This window comes from Cavia porcellus, unplaced genomic scaffold, assembly GCF_034190915.1.
Source record: "Cavia porcellus strain 051 isolate PalLab524CR breed Dunkin Hartley unplaced genomic scaffold, mCavPor4.1 scaffold_23, whole genome shotgun sequence".
Taxonomy (NCBI): Eukaryota; Metazoa; Chordata; class Mammalia; order Rodentia; family Caviidae; genus Cavia; species Cavia porcellus.
Window position 1 is genome coordinate 25,484,740 of NW_026947506.1, and position 25,256 is coordinate 25,509,995.

At 43.2% G+C, this 25,256-nt stretch overlaps 1 protein-coding gene across 3 annotated transcripts in view; it reads right to left on the reverse strand.

Annotated features, from left to right (window-relative positions):
* Pou6f2 (POU class 6 homeobox 2) overlaps window positions 1-25,256 on the reverse strand; it is a 384,698-nt gene that overhangs the window by 17,461 nt on the left and 341,981 nt on the right. For all 3 annotated transcript variants that reach the window (XM_023565208.2, XM_063233938.1, XM_063233937.1), the window contains 2 exons: window positions 14,330-14,536; window positions 484-652 (listed from right to left, as the gene is read on the reverse strand). In XM_023565208.2, coding sequence (XP_023420976.2) covers window positions 484-652; window positions 14,330-14,536 — 376 coding nt within the window. The remainder of the gene's footprint in view (window positions 1-483; window positions 653-14,329; window positions 14,537-25,256) is intronic.

Genomic DNA, 25,256 nt, shown 5'->3' on the forward strand with positions numbered 1-25,256 from the left:
ACGACTGACTCACCGAGCCACTGAGGATGGAGCTGGGCCCTGGCAGGTGTTAACCCGGGCTGGGCTATGGAACCAACTGTCCCTGGAGAGGGACTTTGTCCCTGTGTCAGCTTAGCAGTGCTAGAAAATTCTTCAGAGAAGGAGAGGGAGAGGGAATGGTGGGGGGAGAGGGACAGAGAGAGACAGAGATAGAGACAGAGAGAGACAGAGAGGGACAGAGAGACAGAGACAGAGAGACAGAGACAGAGAGACAGAGGCATGGAAAGAGATAGAGACAGAGAGACAGAGAGACAGAGAGAGACAGAGAGATAGAGACAGAGAGAGACAGAGATATAGAGACAGAGAGACAGACACGGAAAGAGACAGAGACAGAAAAATAGAGACAGAAAGAGACAGAGAGACAGAGACAGAGACAGAGAGAGGCAGAGACAGAGACAGAGATACAGCCACCATGATTTAAACTGAGCTAGAAAGGGTACTTACTGCTGACTAACTGGCCCACGCTCAAAGCTGAAGAAGAGGAGGATGAGGAGGAAGAGGAGGAAGGCTGTCGGACAGGACTTTGAGACATAGATGCTTGGCTGTGAGCCAGGTGCAGGAGGGTCCCTTGGGAGGCTCCTTGACCCACTGACGTCTGGGAGGGTTGGTGGAGCTACATGGAGGGGATGCAAAAAAAAAAAAAAAAAAAACATGAATGAGAAATTAGGAGAAAATACCAGGGAGCAAAGTTTCACCTGAGGTTGAATTCTTTTTATTTCCAAGAATATACAGTATACTTCTGAGGAGGAATATAGGACTTAAAAGGCAAGTGGGGATTTTTTTTATATATACTGTATTGCTAGATTGACAGGCATTTTAATGATAATTATAAATATGTTACTAATTCCCTACTTGATTGCTACAGCACCCAATGTTCCGCGTTTTTCAGCCATGGCTTGTGGCTGGTCTTTTTCCTTATTCATACAATTAGAGCATACAATTCATACAATTACTTGACAAGCTTCTCAAGTAAGTATGGATAAAATATAACACAATCAACTTGGTATACAAGATTCAAATATGTGGCGTGGCCCACCACCATATCTTACACAACTGGAATCTTGGGGGGCAAATTCCAATCATGCTGAGTGTACCTGGGAACTTTCTGTTCTCCCAGACCCAAGAGCCTGGGTGCCTTCCTGGGGAGCTGACAAAATGCTCTCTGACATGCTACAGAAAGTTAAGAGAGACCCGGTGCTGAGGGCTCAACTTGAAACCCTCATTTCTAAATAAGAAAGCCAAGGCACAGAGAGGTTGAATGGCTTTATAGGTTCATTCAGCTGATTTCTGTTCACAGGAAGTCTGAGCTTGGGGTCCAAGCTAATAGTCACAGTGCGGTAAGGAAGAATTCATTTAATTTAAAAATTCCGTGTGTGTTAAGGAAGACTGTGTGGCAACGGCAGGGCTACTAGGCATTGAAATAGGGCTTTTCCACTGAGCTATAGTCCCAGCCTTTTATTCATTTCTATTTTGAGACAGCATCATTAAGTTGCTCAGACCAGCTCAAACTGGCTACCCTCCTGTCTCAGCCTCCCGGAGTGTTGAGATTACAGATGTGCGTCACTATGCCCAGCTAGGGAGGCTGCCTGGATGTCTGATCATTTATCAATTCTTTACAAATTAGCAAAGGATTAGTTGCTTTGAGAGGTGAGGGGAGCAGAGCTGAAGAGGGGAAGGAAAGAGAAAAGGGAGAAGATAGCAGGTTCCACGTCCACTTGGAGGCCTGCAAGGGTTTCCTCTTCATCCTGTGTTGTTCTCCTGGAAAGATGGCACCAGGGTGGCCCAGGGCGTGGAGCAGGTGAATGATTAGCCTCCGCAGAAGCCCTGTTTTGCAAGTGGGTTAGCAGGTTTGTGTTTAAAGAGAGTTTTTCTAGAGCAAGGTGGTCATACAGGAGGGTCAGCCTGGCAGCAGTACGAGGTCTGGCCCTGAATTTCAGTGTGAGGCCACTTGTAAAACAGGCACTGATCTTGGTCCTTCTTTTTGGTACCTAAAAGCCAGCCTGGATCAAGTCCACTTTGCATTCATCACTGCCTTTCATTGTGTGTCCATTTCTTTCATTCACTTTATGAGACACAGTTTAGAGATAATACCATACACCCACCCATTTCAAACACAGTTGAAATTTTGTCAAATGAGAACACCTATGAGATCATCACAATACAGAAAACTTTCTTATCCTTCCACAAAATTACCTCTCCCTTTGCCATCGCTTCCCTCTTCAGTCTCTGTCCAATCAGTGGGGTGCTTTCTTCTACTGTGTTTTCACTTGGCCTGGTTGCAGACATGGAATCATACAGTATGCAGCTTTGCACAGCCAGTGTCTTTTACTTTTTACTTAGCAAGCTGTTTTTGCGACTCATCCATTTTGTTACATGCATCAGTAGCTCATTCTTTTCTTTTTTTTATTGCCAAATAGAATATATCTCCATTGATGGGCATTTGAGTTGTCTCCATTTTGGAGTCATTATGATGAATTAAGCTGTTACAAACATTTACACACAAGTATATGTCTACTTTTGGTCTTGATTCATTTATGAAAAGAGGAGTGGATTAACTGAACCATACTTTAAGTGCACATTAAGCTTTCTGCAAAACTCCAACACTGTTCCCGAGCTGGTTGTATCATTCTATATTCCCACCAGCAATGGGTGAGAATCCTAGTTGCTCTATACCATCATCAATACTTTGGATTATCAATTTTTTTAATGCTCTAAAGGGATTTCAATATTAAGGTAACATTTTACCCTTAAATGATTGTGAGTAAGGTAGTACCTTGGAAATGTGCATGTAGGGCTATTTCCTCTTCTGTTTCCAAATTGGTAATGATTACTAGTAATTTCCCCAATTCACATGCTATTTCTATGCAGTAGATAAACCTGTTATAATTCTGGTAGGTAAGTGACTAGCCTGAAGCTACAGAGCTGCTGAATACAAGAATCCAGATTCCCACTTCCCCATTCCGGGATCTTCCCAAGATGCCGTGCTGTCCCTCCTAAGGACTGGCTTACAGTTACATTTCAAGTGCACACCCTATTCTAAACGGAGGCTAAATATGAACCAAAGATTCTCATAATCAACACAAGACCTCAAATTAATATGCACTAAGCATCTCCTAAGGTAATTAGCCAATTTCATGAGCACATAATCAACAATTGAATCCAGTAAAATGTATTCCATAGGGACACATATTAAAGATTCAATCTATTTTTAATTTATACAATAAAATATGATGGATATCTGCATGCCAATATACCTCCCCATCACCTATTGAGTTGTCCTTCTAAAGACCGTTAGGTACAAAAGATGTTTACAATTTTGAATTACTGAATCATGGGTAGTCTTCAGTTTTATCATTCCATCAATATTTTATTGGCCCTGGGTGGGGTAATGTACTGTCAAGGAACTGGTTAAGACAATAATCAATTTAAACGTCTCTTCCTCAGACACAACTCAGTAAAGAAAAAAAATTACTAGCCTACAAGCTCATTCAGGATCACTAAAGCAAGGCAGAACTTATGTGGGAGCCATGAGAAGGAATTTGAGAGGACAAAGAAAAGGGAATCTAAGATTTCTAAAACTCTAAGATACATTTTTTCTTCCAAAGTAAGTAAATATTTTTTAAGGGATTGGACCCCTGATCTCTTTGCAGAGTTCAACTATCAAAACTGTGAACATTTTTAAAGGTTCATACTTGTCAAAAATCAACAGGATTATGTAAAGAGGCAAGATTATGTAATAAGGCCTGTACATTTCATTCCAGTCTCCAGTGTAGACATGTGTGTTACTTCTAGAAGCAATTGTGAAACAGATGAAAGAGCCAATCACATCTTCATCTTCCATCTCCCAAATGCAATGCTTCCAGGGAGAACATAGCACTCTGACTTTGAAATTCTTGACATGATGATTTCGATGTAGTAATTTAAAAAACTTTATGCTTAGGACAAAAGAGGGAGTAATAGGATCGAAACTGACTAAGACATGTTAAGTGTGTGTATCAACTCCCCCAAACAAGCCCTACTATTATGTAATATTAGCATGTACTAATAAATTATGGTAACATTCTTTACCAGACTTGTAGGTTAATAAAAGACATTTTATACTATACTAATCTGATTTTCCTAGTTATTAACTTTTATTAAGTTCATGCTGTTTGTATTCTAAAAAATTTATGCCTAACATATGTTTTATTTATAACTAATATATATTTACCAAATAAGAAAGCCAGCACAGAGATATAAGGTATTTCATGAAACAGTTCTGACCTTTAGTATAGAAAATTTAACATACTTCAAATACACAGAATTAGGAAAGTGTTATTTAATTTGATTTAATTATGTTGTGTTTAAAGATATTGACAGCTGTAAAAATTATATATATTTGTACTGTATGATTATTGGCACAAAAATACATGTGTGAATCTCGAAACATGACTGGGTGGAAAAACTTATCCAAAGTGCAGGCAGTTAGGAATAGTTGGAAGCATGGAGGTAAGTTTATTCCTCTAGCACTCTGGAGGGAAAAGGAAACTAAGAAGCTCTATGAGGGTAGCTGTTTTGTGACCTTGAAAGGTCAAATCTATGGCCCCTTTTATTGCTTGCTTTCTATGGTTTCACGTACGTCGTTTTCAGTCTTGGCAACAGTCCTCATTGTTAGGTATCAGTGATGTTGTTACAGATGGGGAAACAGATTTAAAAGGATGCAATGATGTCCCTGGGACAATAAGCCTAGGGTAAGAAACAAGAGCCAGCATATTCCATCAGGCCCCGCTGGTCTCACCTCTGCCCATCTGTGGAGGAGAGACGCCAGGAAGCAGCAGGTAGCTCCAGCTTCCCTCAGGTCCGACCTGCTGGTCACCTTCAGTGTTGATCATCATGATCTGCTCATCTAAACACACCTCACTTTTTTTTTCTTACTATGAAATTTTAAATACTTTTCTAATTTAGCAATTTTCTACAAGTCAAAAAACACTTAAAATCTCATCTCTTTCAGAAAGTGTGGTGCTGTTTGGTGGCTATAGGACTACTCGAAATTTTATTCTAGGTGCTGTTGGTGGCACATGTCTGCAATTCCAACACTCTTGGAGGCTGAGACAGGAGGATCACAAGTTCAACTCCAGCCTGGGCAATTTAGAGAGACCATATTCTTAAAATAAAAAAATAAAAAAAAGGTTAAGGTTGCATCATAGTGCAAAAGGTCTAGTTCAATCCCCAGTACCATTAACAAAACAAAGCAGCTTATTTTGATTTTAGTGTCATATGGAAGACATATGTCAGAAGGAGTTGCTCATGAATTGTCCTTGCTTGGTATCATTAATTCTGTATCTTCAGTCCTTCAAACTTACTTTCCTCAGTATTGTATCCTTTTATATTATCTCATTTTCTGTTTATCCACTGCAGCCTGGCTGGGCTGTCTACAGGAGCTGGAGTTTGCCTGTTTCTGAGTTCACACAATCACTTTCCTGCCCTTTAGTAGCTGTGAGCCAGGTGCAAAGAGTCTGAGAGCACAGACACCCAGCATGCAAGGACAGGAAGGGACAGTTCTTGATAGCCACAGGAGGGATAATGTCTGTCCCACACGCAGGGCAGGATGACAAACAAGGAGGCCAGAACTTAGAGGCTGACAAACTTGGCACTTCCTGTGGGCTTCCACAGGCTGGCTTCGCTGGTTTGTCGGTGTTGGTTGGCACTGCCAGGTGGTTCAGCTATTCAGCAAAAAGACAGAAGCAGCAGCACATGTGAAAGGCTCCCCTGTATCTTCCCCGTGTGCTGCAGTATTTCCTTCACGATGTTTTAGTTTGTGGAATAAAGCACCTTCTCATTAAATCCAAGGTTGATATAAAAATAAACAGGGAGGGGCTGGGGATTTAGCTCAGCGGCATAAGCACTTGCCTTGCAAGCAGGCAGTCGTGAGTTTGATCCCTGGTACTGATAAAAAACAAAAAACAAAGCAAAACAAAAAAACCAAACAAACCTAAAAATAAACAGGGGTGGCAAATGTCTTGGGGAAGAGAATCAAATTCGAAATGTGCTAGACGGGTTGGAAAAGATCGTGGCTGTCAGAAGTAAAATTCAAGGGAGATTAAGGATGGAGAAATTCACCAGGAGGTTGGAAAAGACTCTTGGGTCTTGCACAGGTGCATTGGCAGTGGTGTAGTCTTGCACAAATGTGCTGGGAAGCAGGGATGGGATTCTCCCTGTGGTGTGGGGACACTGGGACACAGCCCGGAGAGGCCCTGCAGCAGCAGCCAGAGTCCTGGGGTGGGAGGCTGGGACTCTGTTCCCTTCTTGCTCTGGCTGGCTCTTTCTGAGTCATATGTGCCTCAGAAGAGTTCAGAAGAGAAATTATCTCACAGTATTCTAGAAATTTAGCTCCTCCAGAATCAGCTGGAGGGCTGTGAAAGCCTGATCGCTTGCTTCCATCCTCAGAGTTCTGACTTAGTTTGGGGTTCATGTCTAAATTGAAGATCATGCATTTGCCTAACAAGTCCTTAGATGCTGCTGTTTGGGGAATCACATAGGTTTTGGAAGGGGTACTTCTCTTGGATAAAAGGGCAAAGCAAGTAGATTTTACTTTATTTTATTTTTTGGTGGGCACTAGGGATTGAGCAGGGGCCTTTGCATCAAGGTATATCCCCAACCCTCTTCATTTTTTTAAATTGAGATAGGTCTTACTAAGTTTCTCAAGCTGGACTTGAACTTACTGTACTCCTGTCTCAGCCTCTGAGAGTATGGGATGATAGCTAAACTCAGCTAAGAGAATGGGTTTATTATGTCTAGACAGGAGAAGCCTGAGCCCAGACACAGTAAGAGCTCTTGCTAATTTGGAAGATACAAGGGATGCCACAGTCTTACTGAGGGGTTTGTTCTATTACGGACGGGATAAGAATGCAGGTATTAAATTTGCTGTAAGATTTAAGGTTGGCATGGGGATAATGTAGCTTGAAAAATTTCAAGGACCTGGAGCATGACACTGGGGGAGACTTCCCCCTCCTTGTGGTAAGTTTATAAAAACCAAGAGGAAGTGATCCTGTTGGTAGCACTTTGGAAATTTATTCCTTCAAGCTCTATTCCACAACTGTGAAATATCTCTGTGCTTTACAAAGGAAGAAGAGCTGAAATTTCTGTGAATGTTTAAATTAGACAAATTTATTACAGTAAAAGGTACTCTGCCATTAACCTTCCCTAAGTCGTTCCCTTGCATTGAACACACTAGCCTCTCATTCTTGCCATTTTCTGAAGCACCTCTGGTGTCCTCTGTACGAGTACCTTCCGCTGGGCTGTTCTGGCTGCCTCAGTGACAGGAATCCATTCAAATTGTTTACTTTCATGGTCATTTTGACTTTGGGGAAGAGCAAGAATTTGCACAGTACCAGATGCGTGAATAAGGTAGGTAGGGACACACTGCCATGTTTTTACAAACCTGCCTCTCTGTTGGATGGCCTACTGCGTTCACTGTATTTTTGATCACACTTCATAAAGATGTTCAGGAAAGAGAACTTCCAGGATGGCTTCAGAAAGTAGCAAGAATGATGAGAGAAGTGTGTTCGAAGCGAGGGAAATTATTTTGATGGAGGATGCATGGTAATATATCTTTTACTGTAAAAAATTTTAAAAATTTAAGCAGTGTGGCCACCATATTTTTGATCAACATTTTTATGTTCCCTATCAATGGGGGGCCTAAGTGCCTCAGAAGCACCAGTGGCAGAGGGGGTGGGGGAGAGAATCCCTGATGCACAGTGAGGATGTAGGAAGGGAGATCTAGACTGACAGAGGACTTAATTATGAAGTCTGAACACGGGCAGGGGCCACCCAGGCAGTCACAGACTGACATGGAAAGTGGCCAGACCTCAGCAGGGACAGATGACAGCAGGGAAGCCAAATTTTGGTGCAGAATGGAAAAACAAGAATTAAATGTAGCTGAGGTGAGAGAGGGTGTGGAGGGTTTGAAGTTTGAGAAAGAGAGAAATAGAGAGGACAGAGCTGCGTGGAAGGTCTTCCCAAACTCCATGGAAGAATACCAGAGCGGGACAGAAGGCGCTGGCAAAACAGAGTTAGGAAGACACAGAACACAGGAGCTGTGCTTGTCTGGATCAGGGCTCTCGGGCCAGTTTATGCCCTGACACAGTCAGACATGCTGACTGGACGGACACCAGCTACATGAATGAACTGCCTGAGCTCCCACCGTGGGCCGGAACTGGGGCTAGGTGGGCAAGGCTGAGCCAGTCGGATCCCTGCCTTTTAGCTGTGGACTCAAAACGACATACAGTGTGGCCAAAATAAAGGAGGGAGTGAAAAGAGGCAGAAAGGAGGGAGCCTGGCTGCAGGGATCGGCTGCAGAGGGACACTGGATCAAGACCTGGAGGAAGGTAAGTTGAATCTGGCAGTAAAGGAATTGGCGAAACCATGTCCAGGTACAGAGTATGAGCCGCTCTAGTGGACCTGGTTGGCAACTGTCAAGGTAAGACCACAAGGTGAGCTGCTGGGAGGTGTGGCTGCCAGGTCACAGGGCTGCTGTGTTTGGCATCACCCATACACATCTGTCCATCTACGGAAACCCACACCATTTTAGATCTCTGGGGGTGGAAGCAGCTCATTTATGTCTAATTCTGGGCGCTTCCATGGCAGAACAAGAGAAACTGATTTAGACCAGGGCTGAGAAGGGAAGCTGGTTTTTAAAACAATAGCTAAGCAAGCATACGCTTTTGTATTTCTTGGACAATACATGGATGGACTTAGGTAACAGCATAAATTTTTTAAGAGCTAATTTAAATAAGTTTTCTCCCATTAGCTTTCTGATAACACCATGATTAGATTACTTTTTGAAGAAAGAACTGAGTGCCTTTCACAGATGATAGTCTTTAAGTTATTTTAGTTACGGTGTTTACTTTTCAAGATGTTCCCATGCTTTGATGTTATAAGTTGTTTTCCTTTCAAATATTTGTGCCCTCTTCATGACTAAAAACCTTCCTTACGTTTTGTTAGGATTTAGGCAAAGGGAGAATAAATGCCCACCAGAATGATGTCTGTGTGGCTTCTGAGGAAACCACTTATTCCTAGGATATTCACAGGGTAGCCAGGGAAAGCAAATTGGGGACCGGGACTTACTCTCTAATTTTGGGGGGCTCATTCTAAGCTGTAGCAGCTCTGGAATCCCGGGAGGAAACAAAGTGTTACTTTCGAGCTTCACTGCATATTTTTATTTTAAGTAATTTTAAAAAATCCACCCAGAATTTTGTTTCTATTTTTCAATATCTTTTGTGACTTTTATTTTCTTGCAAGGGTCTCTGATGTAATATAGTGAAAGTCATATCTAGGGCTATTTTGTTCTGGCATATATATATATATATATATGCCATATTTATGCCTATATATATGCCTCTCTCTCTCTCTCTCTCTCTCTATATATATATATATATATATATATATATATATATATACTATATAGTATATATACTATATGGAGTATAGTATATATAATATATATTATATATAATATATTATATATGTATATATATATACTGTTTGTATTTCAGATGATAACTTTGCAGGTTTTTCTTGATTTTTCATCACTGGAATAAATCATCAAGAAAAATGGATAATCCATTCTTAGATTTTATTCACTCTTTTATTTAGTGATAGGCAGATGTGGCATTTCAATTAGGGATGTAATTATTATTTTAAATTTAAAACCAACCACTCCAGGCCATCGGGTCTGATAACTGTGTAATTTACTTGGCAAAAGTGAGCTTCCTTCTGAGCATCAGTTAGGGGACTCTCTACTTCTGTAATTTATAACATATTTTATTGTCAGAACTATGCTCTTGTGAGATCAAGCATTTGTCATAAATCACTTGAAAAAATAAACTGAGAAACTTCTCCACTGGATGATAGAAATCCTTTATATTTTAGTGATTATCCATATTATATTTCTTCAATGTAAAGAAAAAAATTGAAGACCACTATCCTTATACCTCTGGTTCTGAGCTTTTTACTTTTTTGACCATGGGCATTTTATGATCCTTAAGCTCAGGGATGCTGATATGTGTGATAAATGTCTCCTATTGATTTGTCCAGCTCAACCAGGGCTGATGCCAAGAATCAATAGCATTCATTTTCCTGATGTTCCTGACCAGGTTCACCATCAAGTCCCTTAATTCTTCTGGGACTGGGGCACAACTCTCACTCAGGCCTTGAATAAGAGGCCTGTTGGTGCCTGTTGTGACTGGGGCATTTGGCACAGTTGCCATATCATTCTTTCTGGATGGGCTCATGTCTTTTCTCACACAAGAGAGCCATGTGAACATACATGGGAGGAGTATGCATGTACATCCTCAATGGGAATCCCACCATTTGGACTTTAGTTGTAGCTGACATGAGTTGGATCCCCAAGAAGCTGGCTGCTGCTTCTCAGCCGCTAGATCTCCAACTCTGCTGTGAAGAGGGTGGTGGAGGTGGTGGCTAGATGAGCAGAGGCTCATCTCTTCCCTCTTTTAGGGTAGACAGGCACAGCGGGAGGAAGCCCCTCAGCTGTGGCTGGGCGCAGGAGGGAGATGCTGGAACTGGATGCCCGATGGCCACTGTGGGCCTGGAGCTGAGGAGGGGTGCCATTTCTTACTGAAGCCCTTCCACAACCAAACTGTCATGCCTCAAATCTAGAGCAATCATTTTATGTAACAGCTGTCACCCACACACCCACCCTTGAAACTCAAGGTGAGAGCGAGAGCTATTTTATATTAAATGTTAAAGATTTCTAACTAATTCATCACCTTTTGGGCAATTTACAAGTTGGTTTTGCTACAGAAATAGCTTTAGTTTTTAGTAGATTGCACAAAAGAGATTTCTGAACTTTTTTCTGCTTGGAAATAATTATGAACACGACTAGAAGTAAAGTTTAAAAAACCAATAAAAACAGAGAATCTTGTTTTATTCGGGGGGGGGGGCAAATGAACCCTTGTACAAAGCAAATGAAATGAATGAGCCAAGAGAGAGTAAATCTGGCATCTTGCTTGGGATGAAGATGAAGATGAGGAGGAAAGGGTGCCTGGGAACCTTACCTCCTGAGGGTCAGGTTTAGATTTGGTGCAAGAATGCAGAATTTTTTCTTCCCCAGGAAACCTATTCAGACCTGGCCTGCGGTTTCCTGGTGTTGCTCTCCTTACTGGGCGAAGTGACCTTGCTAACCACTGTCACAGTTCCCTCACTTCCTTCTCATGACACTGACTGCCCATGCTGCCAGAGGCATGGTGAATCAGTCTTTAATGAATGCACACCTCTTTCGGGATCTGGTTTGTCTGCCACAGTTACAGTCCAGCTTCTTGGTACAGCGCCGCGCACAGGCAAGTGGTCAAGACATCTCTGCTGTTAAACAGAGTTTTAGGCAGTACTTGAACAAGCAAAGGGATTTTCCAAACATGGTCCCTGAGTGCCACCAAGAAGTACCTGTTTTCATACCTAGATCAGAAGCCGACTGGAAGTCATGGCTGAGGTCACTGGAAAACATTTCGACATTGTTGTAGGTAAGTGATATCATAGATGCATTCTTATTCTCTTGGCTTTTTATTTACTTCCTTGCTAATTACATTATTCGATTTTCTAGCAAGTCATCAATGGCTGTATGCTGGGCCATATATCCACTGTCAGCCTTCATAATTGTCTTCCACAGCTTTCCTTTTTTAGTGTGTGCTCCAACTTTTGATTGATTGATTGACCGAGGTGCTGGGGATTGAACCTAGACTCTTCACACTGAGCTACATCCCCAGCCCTTTCTATTTTTTATTTTGAGGCAGGTTCTTGCTAAGGGACTAAATTGCCCTGGCTGAGCTCAAACTTGCAATCTTCCTGCTTCAGCCTCCTAGAGTGCTGAGATTATATCTGTGTCTCATCATGTCCAGCTCCAGGTTTAAATCTAGGTCTTCAGCCTTAGCCAACTCTTACTTCTGTTTTGCCAGGGATCAAACTCATGACCTCACACTTGCCAGGCAGGTGCTGTGCCACTGAGCTGTATCTCCCAGTCACCTCTTACTTCTTGATTCCTTCTGTTAATAAGAGACTTGTTTCCAGGTGGTTAAAACAGAGTTGAGCCACACTTTAAAACATTACAACAGAGAAACAGAGGAACTGACGCTTCTCTATGGCTTTACCTGATTTCATCTCTGCAGCATTTGATACTCGTTTATGTCCTCTTTTGAAACTCCTGGATCATTATGTCAAGGTTCTTCTTTTGCTTTCCCGCCATTTCTTCTCTCCCCTTCCTTCTCCACCCCTTAAGAGCTAGTGTTTCTCCAGATGACTCAGGGTCTTCCTTCTTCTGTTGCTCATATTTTCTCTGTATGTCCCGTGTACTTGTAGCTAAATCAAACATACTCATGAAGCCCAGAGCCAGCTCTCCTGTCCAGAGCTATGAATCCATACTCTAATTTTCAGCTACCTATTACAGGCCCTCATTAATTCTTACTTGGATTTCACTATCATCTCCTAAGTGATTTGCTGACATCTTTTCAGGTCAGCCTGCATATTGCTATCAGAGTTGTTTTCTTGAGACACGTAGAGTCAGCCATTTACCTTTAAAAAATACTTCTTATAGATTCTAGGGCTGCAGAGTAAATCACACCACCGCCAGCACCAACACCATCACAACTGCATTAGTGCTTGATCCATACTGGATATTATTCTGAGCACTTCACCTACGTGAACCTGTGAGGTAGGTGCCGCTTGTCATGGTTTACATCTAAAATGTCCCCACAAAGTCTCATGCCTTCAGAGGTAGGACATTTGGAAGATGATTGGATAATGGGAGTGTTATGGTTTGTGTCTGGATGTCCCCTTAAAACCTCTTGTGGTCATGGAGGGGGGACCTTTTGAAGGAGGCTGACTCCAGCATTTGTGATTGGTGCATTGTCTCGTGCTGGGATTGGCAGTGTGAGCGATGCACTCACCCTGGGGCAGATAGCTTGCATACAATATAAGGGAGGGGAAGAGGCATGCTCTTTAGTTTCCCCTTTTGCTCTGGTCACTTTTGGTATCTTCTGCAGATGCCATGAAGAGCTGCTCCTCAGCCATGCGACCCTGCCTTAGAGCCAGCTGAGTATGAACTGAAAACTCCAAAAACCATAATTAAAGAAAACCTTTCCTCCTTTAATTTTGAATATTGGGTATTTTGTCCCAGCAATGAGCGAAAAGTAACCAAGATGGGGTGGAACCTATCAGTGGATCTATGCACGGATGTGTTCATAGCTGCATGTACTGTTAGGAGATGGGACCTGGTTAGAGGTGGTCACTGAGGGGCATGACGTGGAAGGGTGTAGTCTTGTCCCTTGCACCTTCCATTTTTCTATTTCTCTCTTCTTCCTGACTGTCATGAAATGAGCACCTTTCCTCCACAGGCCCTCCCTTCCACCATCTGTTTCTGCCTGGAAGCCAACCAAGCATGGACTGGATCCTCTGAAGACTGCCAACCTAAGCAACTCTCTGCTCCTTTTATTTGCAGATGTCAGGTATTTTAGCAGGAGAACTACACCTGCTACACTGATTTGCCCCATTCCACACAGAAGGAATCGGGAGCACCACGGTGCTGTGTCACATGTCCAGGGCTGTCCGACTGTCCTCTGCTTATTCTCCATTCCAATCGCATCAGCCTTTCTCCTATTTCTGGATATCCATCCTCTTTCCCATTGCCTCACCTTGTGCCTGCTCTTGCCACTGCCTGGGAATGTTGTCAACCCCTGCAGGTGAGTGCTGTCACTCATTCATTTACCCAACTGGTTAACTTTTGCCCAAATGTTCCCAAGCCATTTTCTCTGGGAAGATTTGGAAATCTGTGGGTAAAACAAGTCACTCCCATCTCTATGGCCTACCTGCCCCTGGACAAGATATTCTCCGCTTTATTACACTGGGTGTCTAACTCCTTAAAATCAGAAAGCATTGCTCTTTCATGTGTTTCCTAACATTAATCAGGGGCCTGTTGATAAATGTTTGTTGAGCAGAAGCTGTATGCAGTCAGTCATTACGTTTTTCTTCTTCAGTGCTCTGTACCCAGCCACATAGGGACTGCTCAGTTGATATCTGAATGAAAAAAACTAACCAGATCATCACCTTTTAGTGAAATTAATAAGCAGAACTTATTTGTTCTGACTTCTTTGTAGGCAGCCTAAATTTGATAAGTATTGATATGTTAGGGTTAGTGAGGTTAAATATTTTTGAAACGTGAAAGTTATCTTTCATGGATTGAGAACAGGAAGGAGAAGGGAGGTAAGGGTAAGTGGCCACAGCTGCCTTGCCATGGGACATTTACCTGCTGGCCTGGTTTGATGGGGGAGAGTGTGATGCCCTGGGTGTTGATCACAGGCAGGATCTGGTTCCCGATGACTGTGGCGATGATCTGGCCCTGGGCATTTGTCAGGAGCTGGGGGGTGATAGGCTGTACTTGAAGGCCCTGAGTGCCGCTCGTTGCTTGGCTCGAAGGCCCTGGATTAGGCATCAGTGGAATGGTCCCAATAATCTGCAAGAGACAGGCACACGGTGAGGACCTGGCCTTGGTTGAGGGGCTGCCCACGCCACTGAAGACCATCTGCCCCCTGGGAGGCTCCAGGAGGCAGCTCAGGATCTCTGAAAGGGGCACGTGGAAGAAAGGGCAGGAGACGCAGAGTCAAAGAGTCCACTGGGGGAAGATGAGTGTCTTCTTTAAAGATAAAATCAAGCACTGCTAGGTACATAAGCATGCAGCACAGACCCTGCGCATCACCTATGTGAACTCACATACTCCTCGTAAGCACCCTGTTTGGTAGGTGCTGCTGAGAGGACGGAATTCTCAGCACTTCTGGCCATTGTCTACCTGGGGTGCCTAATGATTTCCCCAGAAGGGTTTTTGTACCCTGAACTCCAGTGATCCTCAACCACAGTCGATGCCTTCCATCATTCCTCCCCTGCCCTGTTGTTCCCTGACATGCTTCTCTCTCTCAAGGTGGGGGCCAGTGTATCAACACTTCCATGACATCACAGGCCTTTAGGGTCCCAGTGTTCATAGTGTCGAAAGCCCAAACTCCCAAGAGGACGGGGTTCCATTCTTATCTGTGTCACCTACGAGCCATGATACATTTGCAAGTGACCTAAGCTTTCCAAAAGCTGGACAGAATCAGGATCACAAATAAATGTTTACCAGTCTAAATTCGTGAAATAGATGGACAATGACTACTAAGGACTGTAATTAGAAAAATATAATGATTTTTTTAAACGATGGTTAAACTCAGGGCCTTCACACTGAGTTACATCTCCACCTCTTTGTAAAAAAATTTTTAAAAAACGTTGGAAATAGAGTCTTGCTATCTAGGCTGGGTGCAAATTGAGATCATTCTGCTTTTGCTTCCCAAAGTTCTGGGTTTACAGGCGTGTGTACCAGGCTTTAAATGATGCTTTCTAAACTGGTGCTTGAAGGTCCCTAGAAGCAGAGCCTGTGTGGCAGAGAGCAGGACAGTTTGTTCTCTGCATTCAGTGAGGGGAGTGCATAAATCTATTCCAGCAGGGTCCTGGCTATATCCAAGTGCTCTGATGTATTAGAGTTAGTGAAGTTAAATATTTTATAATGCAAAAGTGACTTTTCATGGAGGAGGCAGGAAGGCATCATGAATAGGACAGAGCAACAAATATCCAAGGAGACCTCACATGTTGTTAGGGACAGAATGAATCTGTAAGAACCTGAACTGTGATCTGTCTCCCAGTGCTGTGGATTCCTCCATGGAAAGTCCTGGGGAAGCTTCCTGTGTGGATGCTGTTCTTCCTATAAACACTGTAGGACAGTTACACAGCTCTGTTGCCTCCTGGATGTGAACCACAGGTCCCCCTGACTCAGGATCACCAAGGCATAGCAATCAGAAGCCTCAGGAAGACCGGTGGTGTGCATGCTCTCCTTTCCTCTGTATTCGAGCTGTGGATTGATTAGTCATTCCTCCATAGAGAGGTAAAGAAACTCCATGGAGTCACTTGAGGGAGCAGTGGTGGAAGTGACAGAACTGGAACTGAGGTCCAGGTCTGATCCCAAATGCTTGCTTTTCCATTTGCTCCCTGACTCCACCACCTGCAGACATTGGGGAGTGCCTCTCTTTGACAGCACACTGCAGCCTGGATACCTTCTCACTAGTGGAGGAGCTGCTGGGCACTGAGTTTATAAACGACATCGGTTTCCACCCCCATCAGACTCACGCAGGCCTTTGGAAAGAGTTTCTCAGTAAATGGTTCCTTTTCCACGGAAGTTTGTTGAAACCCAGGGCCTTGTACATGCTAAGCACATGCTTCACCATTGAGCTGGACCCCCAGACTAGTGAACGGTTATTAGACTTAACTGTGACTGGGAAGCCAGATGCCACTGGGACTACAGGGAGACCCCATGGCCACGCTATGTGGGGTCAGATCATGTTGGAGAAAGTCCCCTTCTCCGGAGGCTGTTGCCTCCACCACAAAAGACTCTGTGGGTTGGCCCTGATGGAGGAGCTGAGTGACTATCAGATGTCAATGGAGTCGTCATGGATTGAGATAAAGGTCAAGTGATTGCTGCAGAGTGGTCAGCTGTGCCCCAGGGAGCTGGCAGCCTGTAGTCTCCAGAGAAAGTCTGTGAGATTCATCCCAGAGCATCAGCAAGGAACATGCCTCGTCTGCACCAGCAGCTCAGGAGGGGTCCACTGGGAGAAGGAATGGGATACAAGGATTCTATCGACTAGTGATTTTGCATTAAACAGCCTGGGATTCTGAGGCCACTTCCTGTGACCCCACAGGCAATTTAAAGAAGGCCTGGGGAACAGAGCTTCGATCCGAGGCCACTTTGGTTAATTTCCTTTGCTACAGATGCATAGTGGAAGTTCAGCCTGCCTGCTCTGGCTGCCCTCGTGTCTCAGGCCTTTGCCACCTCACTGTGACTGGCCCGAACTGAAAGCCAGGTGCATCTGTGGCAGTGCTGGTGTGTTCCATTTTAGGTGGGGTGTCACTGTGTTTAGGAGTTTCTGGGAGTGAGGAGCCCCAGAGAAAGCACAGCCCATGACAGTCAGAGAGGGCACTGTGACGAAGAGAGAGGCTTCCTGCCTTGGGATGATTGACTGGAGCCTCTGGTGCTTCCCTGGTAACAAGATGTGCTTTCTGGGTGAAGAAAGAACTGGAGACACAAACAATGCCCACCAGCTTCTTTCCTCAGGACAGCCGCACGTCCTAGCACTGAGCCGTGACATTGCTAAAACACTCACCACTTCTGAGGTATGATCTAAAAATACAGTGAACATTTAAATTTTAAAAATTAATTGCAGTAAAAGACACATTACCATTATTCTTCCTCACAATCCTCCCTTTCACTTTGAACACACTCATCCCCTCATGCTTGCCATTTTCTGAAGCAGTTCTGAAAGTCTTCTTTCATGAGTGTCTTTAGTTGTGAGGTTGTGGTTACCTCAGTGTCCTGAATTGATGAAAAATGTTTCCTTTTAAAGGTGATTTTGACTTTGGGGGAAAGCCAGAAGCCACATGGAAATGGATCTGGTGAATAGGTGGATGAGGACATATAAGCCTGGCTTTCCCTTGGATGTTACTCAGCAGCAGATTTTTGATACTCAAGAAACATCTGGTAAAATCACAAAAGAAGACTTCTAGAATTGATTCAGAAAGTGTCGAGAAAGATAGGGTAAGTCTGTCAAAGCAAGGTGGGTATTTTAAGAGTGACTTAAAACAACAGGTCTTTTACTGTATTTTCTTAAACATTCACTGTATCACCCCTTGCATGTCCTCGCCAAACTCATCTCTCTTTTTTCCTAGATCTGGGCATCACTCATCAATCATAAGACACTGATGTAATCAGAGCCAGAAGACTCTGCGATGCCCTGATGGAAAGAGCCTTGTGATGCAGTGAGTTGCCCATGAGATGAAGGGCTGGGGCAGGCATGGATCTGAAGTTAGGGGGCCTTTTGTGAAGTTGTGCATTTCACCTTTTTGCTCCTCTTTCAGGGGCACTGGGACCACCATCTCAGCTTGTCTAAAATGTGTGTTGTGGAGAACTTTGGCATTTTCTCTAAAGGGTGTCATAATATGCTGGTTTTAACTTGCTCCCTTTTGTTGAAGGGTAGAGATGACTGCACATTGGATTGTCTAAAGAATCTCTGATGAGCCTGTTTTGCTTATGATGGCTCCAAGTTCCCTTAGCAATTCCACACAGCCAGTTGGGACTCCCACTCTCGCTTCCTGGAGATCAGAGCAAGGAGCTGAGAAGGGCTGAGGTACAGAAGTCTAGACCTTCTACACTCATAAAGTTGTCCATCTTAACATTTTAGGTCATATTTCAAACTGGCCTTAGATTCAAGGGAAGTATTTGCATCTACACAAATTTCAATTAAATCAGGGAATTAAAACTTGAGGTTTGACGAAGCCATAGGGGATTCCTGGAAAATGTAGAAGAGGATACTTTGAGACATTTATGGTCTTAAAGTTAGATTTTGGAGGACTTGACTACCCATTTCCCTCAAATCCTATGAGTTTACTACCCGCAGAAGTCCCCATAGAAGATTGTGTTGCTGAACACAGGATAACGAGGGTCTGATCCTGCTTAAGCCATTCAGTGTTTGAAAGTAATTCATGGATTCCTAAAGCATGAAAGACTCTGGTAGTGCAACTGAATACCTGGAGAGCCTTCTTTCTAGAAGCATAGGATCATGTGACATGCAGATGCCAAGGAGATATGGTGGGACAGGGCAGGGGTGATAAGGCACTAATGCAAACTTCAAGGGAAGAAATGAAAAGCATTCTATGAGTGGGCAAAGACAACTCAGAAACATCTCTAGACCTACACAGTGGCTGCTCAAAAGAATACTTGGAAGGAAGGGGCTACTTCAGAGGAAGAAAGGTGGGGATGGTTCAGGAGGAATCTCAGAAGGCATGGGGTTTAAATGGTGTCTTGGAGATTGGGCAAAGCAGTAAGACTTAATGAGGCACTAGTCATAAAGTGGGAGACACAGAGGATGGTGAGTGGACCAGCTTGGATGCAAGAGGAGGTTGAGTCAGGCCACAGGATCCATCCATCCAGGGGGCATGGGTCATGGGTTTTGCTGGAAGCTAGAGAGGAGGACTGGCAAAGCTACTGCAGGTGTGACTGGGACAGCATGGACAGAACAGACCAATGCAGCCACAGAGCATGAGAGCTGGGATGCTATTGTCATCGTTCAAGTGTGAAGCAAAATGCCTCAGTGAATCCTTGGCACTTGATTCTTTTGCTTCCGTTTTGAGTCAAAAAGTACATCCTGCTCAAAGCCCAGCTTGCAACATTAGAAGTTTTGGAGTGAAGTTATTACCCCATCAATCCTACAGCAAATGGCTCAGACATCGTTTGCAATGATCTTCTATGTCATTGTCCTGACCATCTTCCCATCATAGTTCATCTTTGATGAATGTCTGCCCCGGGCCGAGGTCCATTCCTGATTCTAATGATAATTTGTGACCTGCAAGAGTTCTGGCTTCTCTTGACAGGTGACTTATTTGGTTGTTACTGATTGTGTCCAGCTCTTTCCTTAGATGAATAAAGAGGATCAGCGTTCATGTTCAAGAACAATTTAAGAAAATCACTGAAATGATTAGTGTTCCCGAGCACGCATATTTAAAAGATCTCTGTTACCACAAGAACTTGTGTGACATACACCCAACTAGGACTATTATACATTCAGCAGTGATTATTAGTTAAATAATCTTGAAGAGCATGTTGTGACTGTCACAAACCTCTGTCGTTTAGGTCATATAGCTGTTTTGGATCCTTAGGTGGTGGTGACAATTTCCCTTCTGCATCTCCGACTGACTGAATCAGGACTGAATGAGGGGAAATGCCCTGTATGCATCCACTGCTGACATGCCGGTGTCACTAGAATCTGTCTGAGCGTGATGTTACAGAAAGTTGGGCTCCCAGACAAATCATTTGATGGCCACATGTCGTTACACTATGCTATGCTGTTAAACTCTGCCAAAAATAATGTGATGGCAGATGGTAAACTTGTAAGTAATTTTGGTGCCCACATCATAAAGACCAGGAAACCGGTCAATAGTATAAACCAGGTACTTCTTCAGGTCTTTGAGTGCATCTGCAGAGAGCTGAGCTCCTTCCCAAATATTTGCGTGAGTTCAGTACTTTTGGTCAGGAAGCTTTTGCTCAAACTACCATGTACCTGAGCAGAGAGCTTGCAGCTTTTCAGAGCTGAGTGATCACCCAGTAGAAGCAGCCATTTCTCAGCAACTTACCAAGTTAGGTAAGACTGTCAAATAAATAAAACAGGGTGTGTGGGGGTATATGTCAGTGTGAAGACTACAGGTCCCATATCCTGTCACACACACACACACACACACACACAGACACACGCAAAACATAATGTAAGAAAAGCACTAAACACTACTTTATCAATCATTAGGTATCTAATAAATATTGCTTCATAATTAATTTACCCACATTTGGTAACTTCTAGGCAATAGCGCTATGCTTCTTTGAATTATCTGAATGTTATAATTTTACCACGGAAATATATTATCAGTAAAAATAGAAAACAGTAAGCTGCCACTAAACATAATTAGAATGGAATGCTAAGTTGGAGGTTTCCGTGAGGGCACAAGATTCAAAAGGCTTTGTATTCAAAAGGAGAGGCTGGACCATATGCTGGCTGTGCAGAGAGGCTCTGGAAACGGCCAGACAATTCCAGAATCACATCGCCACCTTAAGGATAGACTCAGGGAGCTACGGACATCTGCACATCTTCCTCACTCCCTTACCTTACACTCATGAAGGTGGCTGAGTGAATATTGTCTCTTAAATCTGCGGGACATATATTTGAGAGATGCAAAGAGGACAGCCCATGGCTTTGTTGCGTAGAGAGAGAGAAAAAGACAAGTGGAAGGAGGGAAAGAAGAAGAGGAGAGGGGAGAAGGAAGAGGAGGAGGGAGCGAGAGAGAGAGAAAGGAGAGGAGAGAGGATGGGACTAGAAGGAGAAAGAAGAAGAAGAGGAAGAGGAAAAGAGGGACATAGAGGAGGAATAAGAGAGGATGTAGGGATAAGACGAATAGAAGAATAAGAGGAGGAGGATGAGAAGCAAGAAGAAAGAGAGAAGGCAGAGGAGGATGAGGAAAATGGTGAGGAGGAATAAGATGGGGAAAGGAGGAGGAGGAGGAGGAGGAAGGGAGGGAGAAGGAGCACCACTTGCCCTTTCACCCCTGGATGGCAGGGGCAGCGATTCTGACTGCATAAAGTGGGTCTGGGCCATTTGGAACTTGGCCCCACAGGCACCTTGCGGACTGGGCATGCACAGTACCGAGGGGCCCTGCAGCAACCCAGTCCTGAGACAGAAGCTGACAAACCCATGGCCAGAGCAGGGTTCCAGGGGAGTCACAGGCAGCCCTCAGGGGACTCATGGAAGTGCCAGGCAGAGCTGGCTGGAGCGCCTGCTCTCCAGGCCATGTGCCGCTGTCTCCCCACTCAAAGGGGTGGAGCAGAACCATCCTGAGTGAGCTGGGGAGGAAGGGAATCACCACGCCGAGGCAGGAAGAGGACTGGGGTGCCCTGTCCCTCAGCAATGAGTGGCAGGAAAGAGGCCTCACTGGAGGCTGCTCCTGTTAACAGCGTCAAAATAACCACCACAGTGGAGTACTACTCTGCTGTAAAGAAGGGGGAAACTTGAGTCATTTTTAGGAAAATGGATGCTCTTTGGGACCATAAAGTTAAGTGAAATAAATCAGACACACAAACTTAAATATCGCATGGCTTCTCATAGGAAAAACCTGAAGTACAATGAGCATAATGAAAAATCGACAACAGCAAAAGGGAGACAGATCTTTTGCAAAAGGGAACAGGACCAAGAGATAGAACGAGGAAGTAGGGGAGGAGGGAGAAGGGGACGAATAAAAGAATTAAAATGTACTCTGTACAGGTACCAGCTCCCCAAAAGGAATGTAATCACTGTGCACTGCAAAATGTACTAGTAAAAAATAAAAAATAAAAATGAAACAAAACAAAGAATTTCTCCTAACAACAATAACAACAACAACAACAACAGCAACAACAAAAACAACAGTCTGGGGAGGGGGTGTGGCTCAATCCAAGGCCCTGGGTTCAGTTTCTACTACTGCAAAAGACAAAAAAGTTCATCAATGAAGAATGCCAGAAAAGTGGAGCAGAAAGAAAGGCAAAAAGGAGATATGGAAGAAGAGAAAAGAGAAAATTTAACAAGCTACCAGAGGCAGAGAATATCTTCTGTGAACAGAATATATATTTTCCCATAAACTATGAATTGGGTTTATTTCTGAGAGGCAGCGGCCTCCATATATAATATTGATGGGGGACGTTTCAGCTGACTTAAAGAAGTGTATTCTATTCAAATTCATTAGTTGCTGAAGTTCCTCTGAACAGTCTGAACAAAGCTCAAAAATCATAACAGGGGAAGTGAGGGTCTACCAGGAGCCAGGAGACAGCAGGGAAATAGTTAATACAAGGCCCAAAGAGTCAGAAGCAATTTTGATCTGGTTCTTTGATGGTTAAGTTAGAAAAATTATTCTCGTAAGTAGCCAGTAATATTTATAAGGAATTAATAAAAATGTGCTGTTGTACGTCTCTAGGTTTTCTCTTTATGTTATTTATTTATTTTTCAATCTTTTTAAGACAGCGTCTCGCTTTGTAGTGGTACCTGGCCTTAAATTCACTATGTAGCCCAGGCTGGCCTCAAACTTGCTTTGATCCACCTGCTTCAGCGTCCTGAGGGCTGGGAATACAGGCATGCACCACCACCCCTTATTCTCTTTAAGTGCAAAACTAGCCCAGACTCCCAGACACACTCTAGAACACGGAAGAAATCTATAATGTCTGTCTGTTGTGCTTTCCAATTCCAATGGTGAGGCTAAACTGGATTCATTTTTAGGGAAAGGATGCATTTTGGAACCATACTATTAAGTGAAATAAATCAGACATACAAGCTGAAATATCACACGGTTTCTGTTATATGAGAAGCCCAAAGTATAATGATCAAAGCAAAAGGCAGAAAACAGCAAGAGGGAGACAGATCTTTTGCAAAAAGGAAGCTGACCAAGATGGGTGAAGGGCTCCTTCCAGACCTCGATGTCATTAGAGAGGATGAATGACGTCGATTCCAAAGGTACTTTACAGGACAATTTGCTTAGGCCATGGGCTGAACGATGGGCTGAATACAGCCACTAGCAACAAACACTGGAAGAAACTTCAAGTCTCAGGGTACTGACAGGCCTCCCACATAAGGGTCAACTGCACTGATACAATGATAGTCTTAATTGGATCTGAATTTTTCTCAAGTCCTTTGGTAAAATGAAGTTAGCAGGCTCAGCCCACTCTGAGCTCTCGACAGTTTCTACTCGGGTAATTCAGCAACTGAATCTGGCACGGTCTAAATGCGAGACAGTGGTGGTGGTGTGTGGGGGGTGTGTTTTATTTTTTCTTAAATTTTAAATTATCATCCTACTCGATAGTATTTGTGTTTTCATGTATTACTGTACTTGTGAGATTTGCTGTATTCTCTTTTATGTAACGTTCTTATTCAAGCAGTGAGAGATATAGATTTGATCTAGTATCTCATCAAAAGATTAAACTTACACAGATTGCTACATTGAGATGAGAAGCAAACTAGGAGTTATTGTAACTGCTTTTGTGGTCTGTTTTTAAAGTGACTGCTGAATGATGATCAGTATCCAGGAGCTGCATCTTTTTCCTGAGCAAAGCATGAACACTTGCTATCAACACTCAGTTTTCCTCCCACTGAGACACAATACCAGATATCCACAGCTTAAAGGAGGAGAGGTTTACTTGGCTCAGGGTTCAAAGGGTTCAGTCCATGGTTAATTGTCTCCAAGGCAAGGACATCATGGAAGGAGGACAGTACAGCAAAGCTGCTTAGTTCATGGCAGCTGGAAAATAAGATAGGGGAGCAATGCCAGAGAGGAAGGGGCAGTGACCAGCCATAGACCCCAAGGCCATGTCTCCATGAACCACCTGGACACACCGAGAAGTGTGCTTTAACAGTCCTCTACGTAGCTCCCAAGACAATCGAGTTTACAATTAAGCTTAGCTGTCATAAGTTTTAAAATTATATCTTGGTGATACATTTACTATGTTGAAAAGCATATTGGCCAACTCTGAATTATGCAGAGGTCCTAGGTTTTCTTTTTATGGTGCTCTTTTCCTTCTACTGTTCTAAATACTCTGTACTCAGCAAGAAGGTGGTGGTGGTAGGGGAGACGACAGTGATGACAGGAGAGAAGAGAATCAGATTTGCAAAACATTATCTCCAGTGATTGTTGAGGTTTGGTTGGCCACTGCTATAGACTGGCATGTTTATGAATCTCTGAACGTCACATGTTGAAAGGATTTCAGATGTGATGGTATTTGGAGAAAAGGTCTCCAGAAAGTGGTCAGGTCATGAGGACAGACTCCTAATGAATGGGATTAGTGTTCATATAAAACAACTGTTCTGCCATGCTAGGAAATGGTGAGAAAGATACTCCTCTGAGAATCAAGAAGGGGACCCGTGCCAGACTCTCAATCTAGTGACCCCTTGATTTTGAACGTCTCAACTCAAAAACTGTAAGAAATGGATTTCTGTTATTTTTAAGCCTTCTGGTCTATGGTTTGTTACAGCAGCCTAAATGGATTAAAATAGGGATGATGTTGGAATCAATGTTGATCAGTTTCATCTGTGACTGGGGAGAAATACTCAGTGGTAAAAAGTAGTTCAAATAGATCTCAATTTGTAGCTTTTCATATTATTATTATTATTATTATTATTATTATTATTATTATTTTATATTGGTGATCAGACTCATGACCTAGTACTTGCCAGTCTGGTGCTTATACAACTGAGCTAAATCCCCGGGAACTTTTCATATTATTTATTCTTTTTTACTTTATGTATTTATTTATTTGAATATTACCGATTCAGTATGAAAAAATAAAAATATTTGTAAAGATGACCTACGAGTTCAATTTCTAATTCTCTTCAGAGTTACTACATTTTTATCAGATATGTTCACTAGGTTTAAGCATATTCCTTGAGCAGAAAACAAAAACAAGTTCTTAAAGATAAACTGGAAACATTTATTTTTATCATTCTTGTCCCTTTCCTCCAACGACTACAAATTAAACTACAAATTCTTTTCATTTTGTCTGAAGTTACCAACATTGGGGAATACAGAACTTTTTTTTTCTC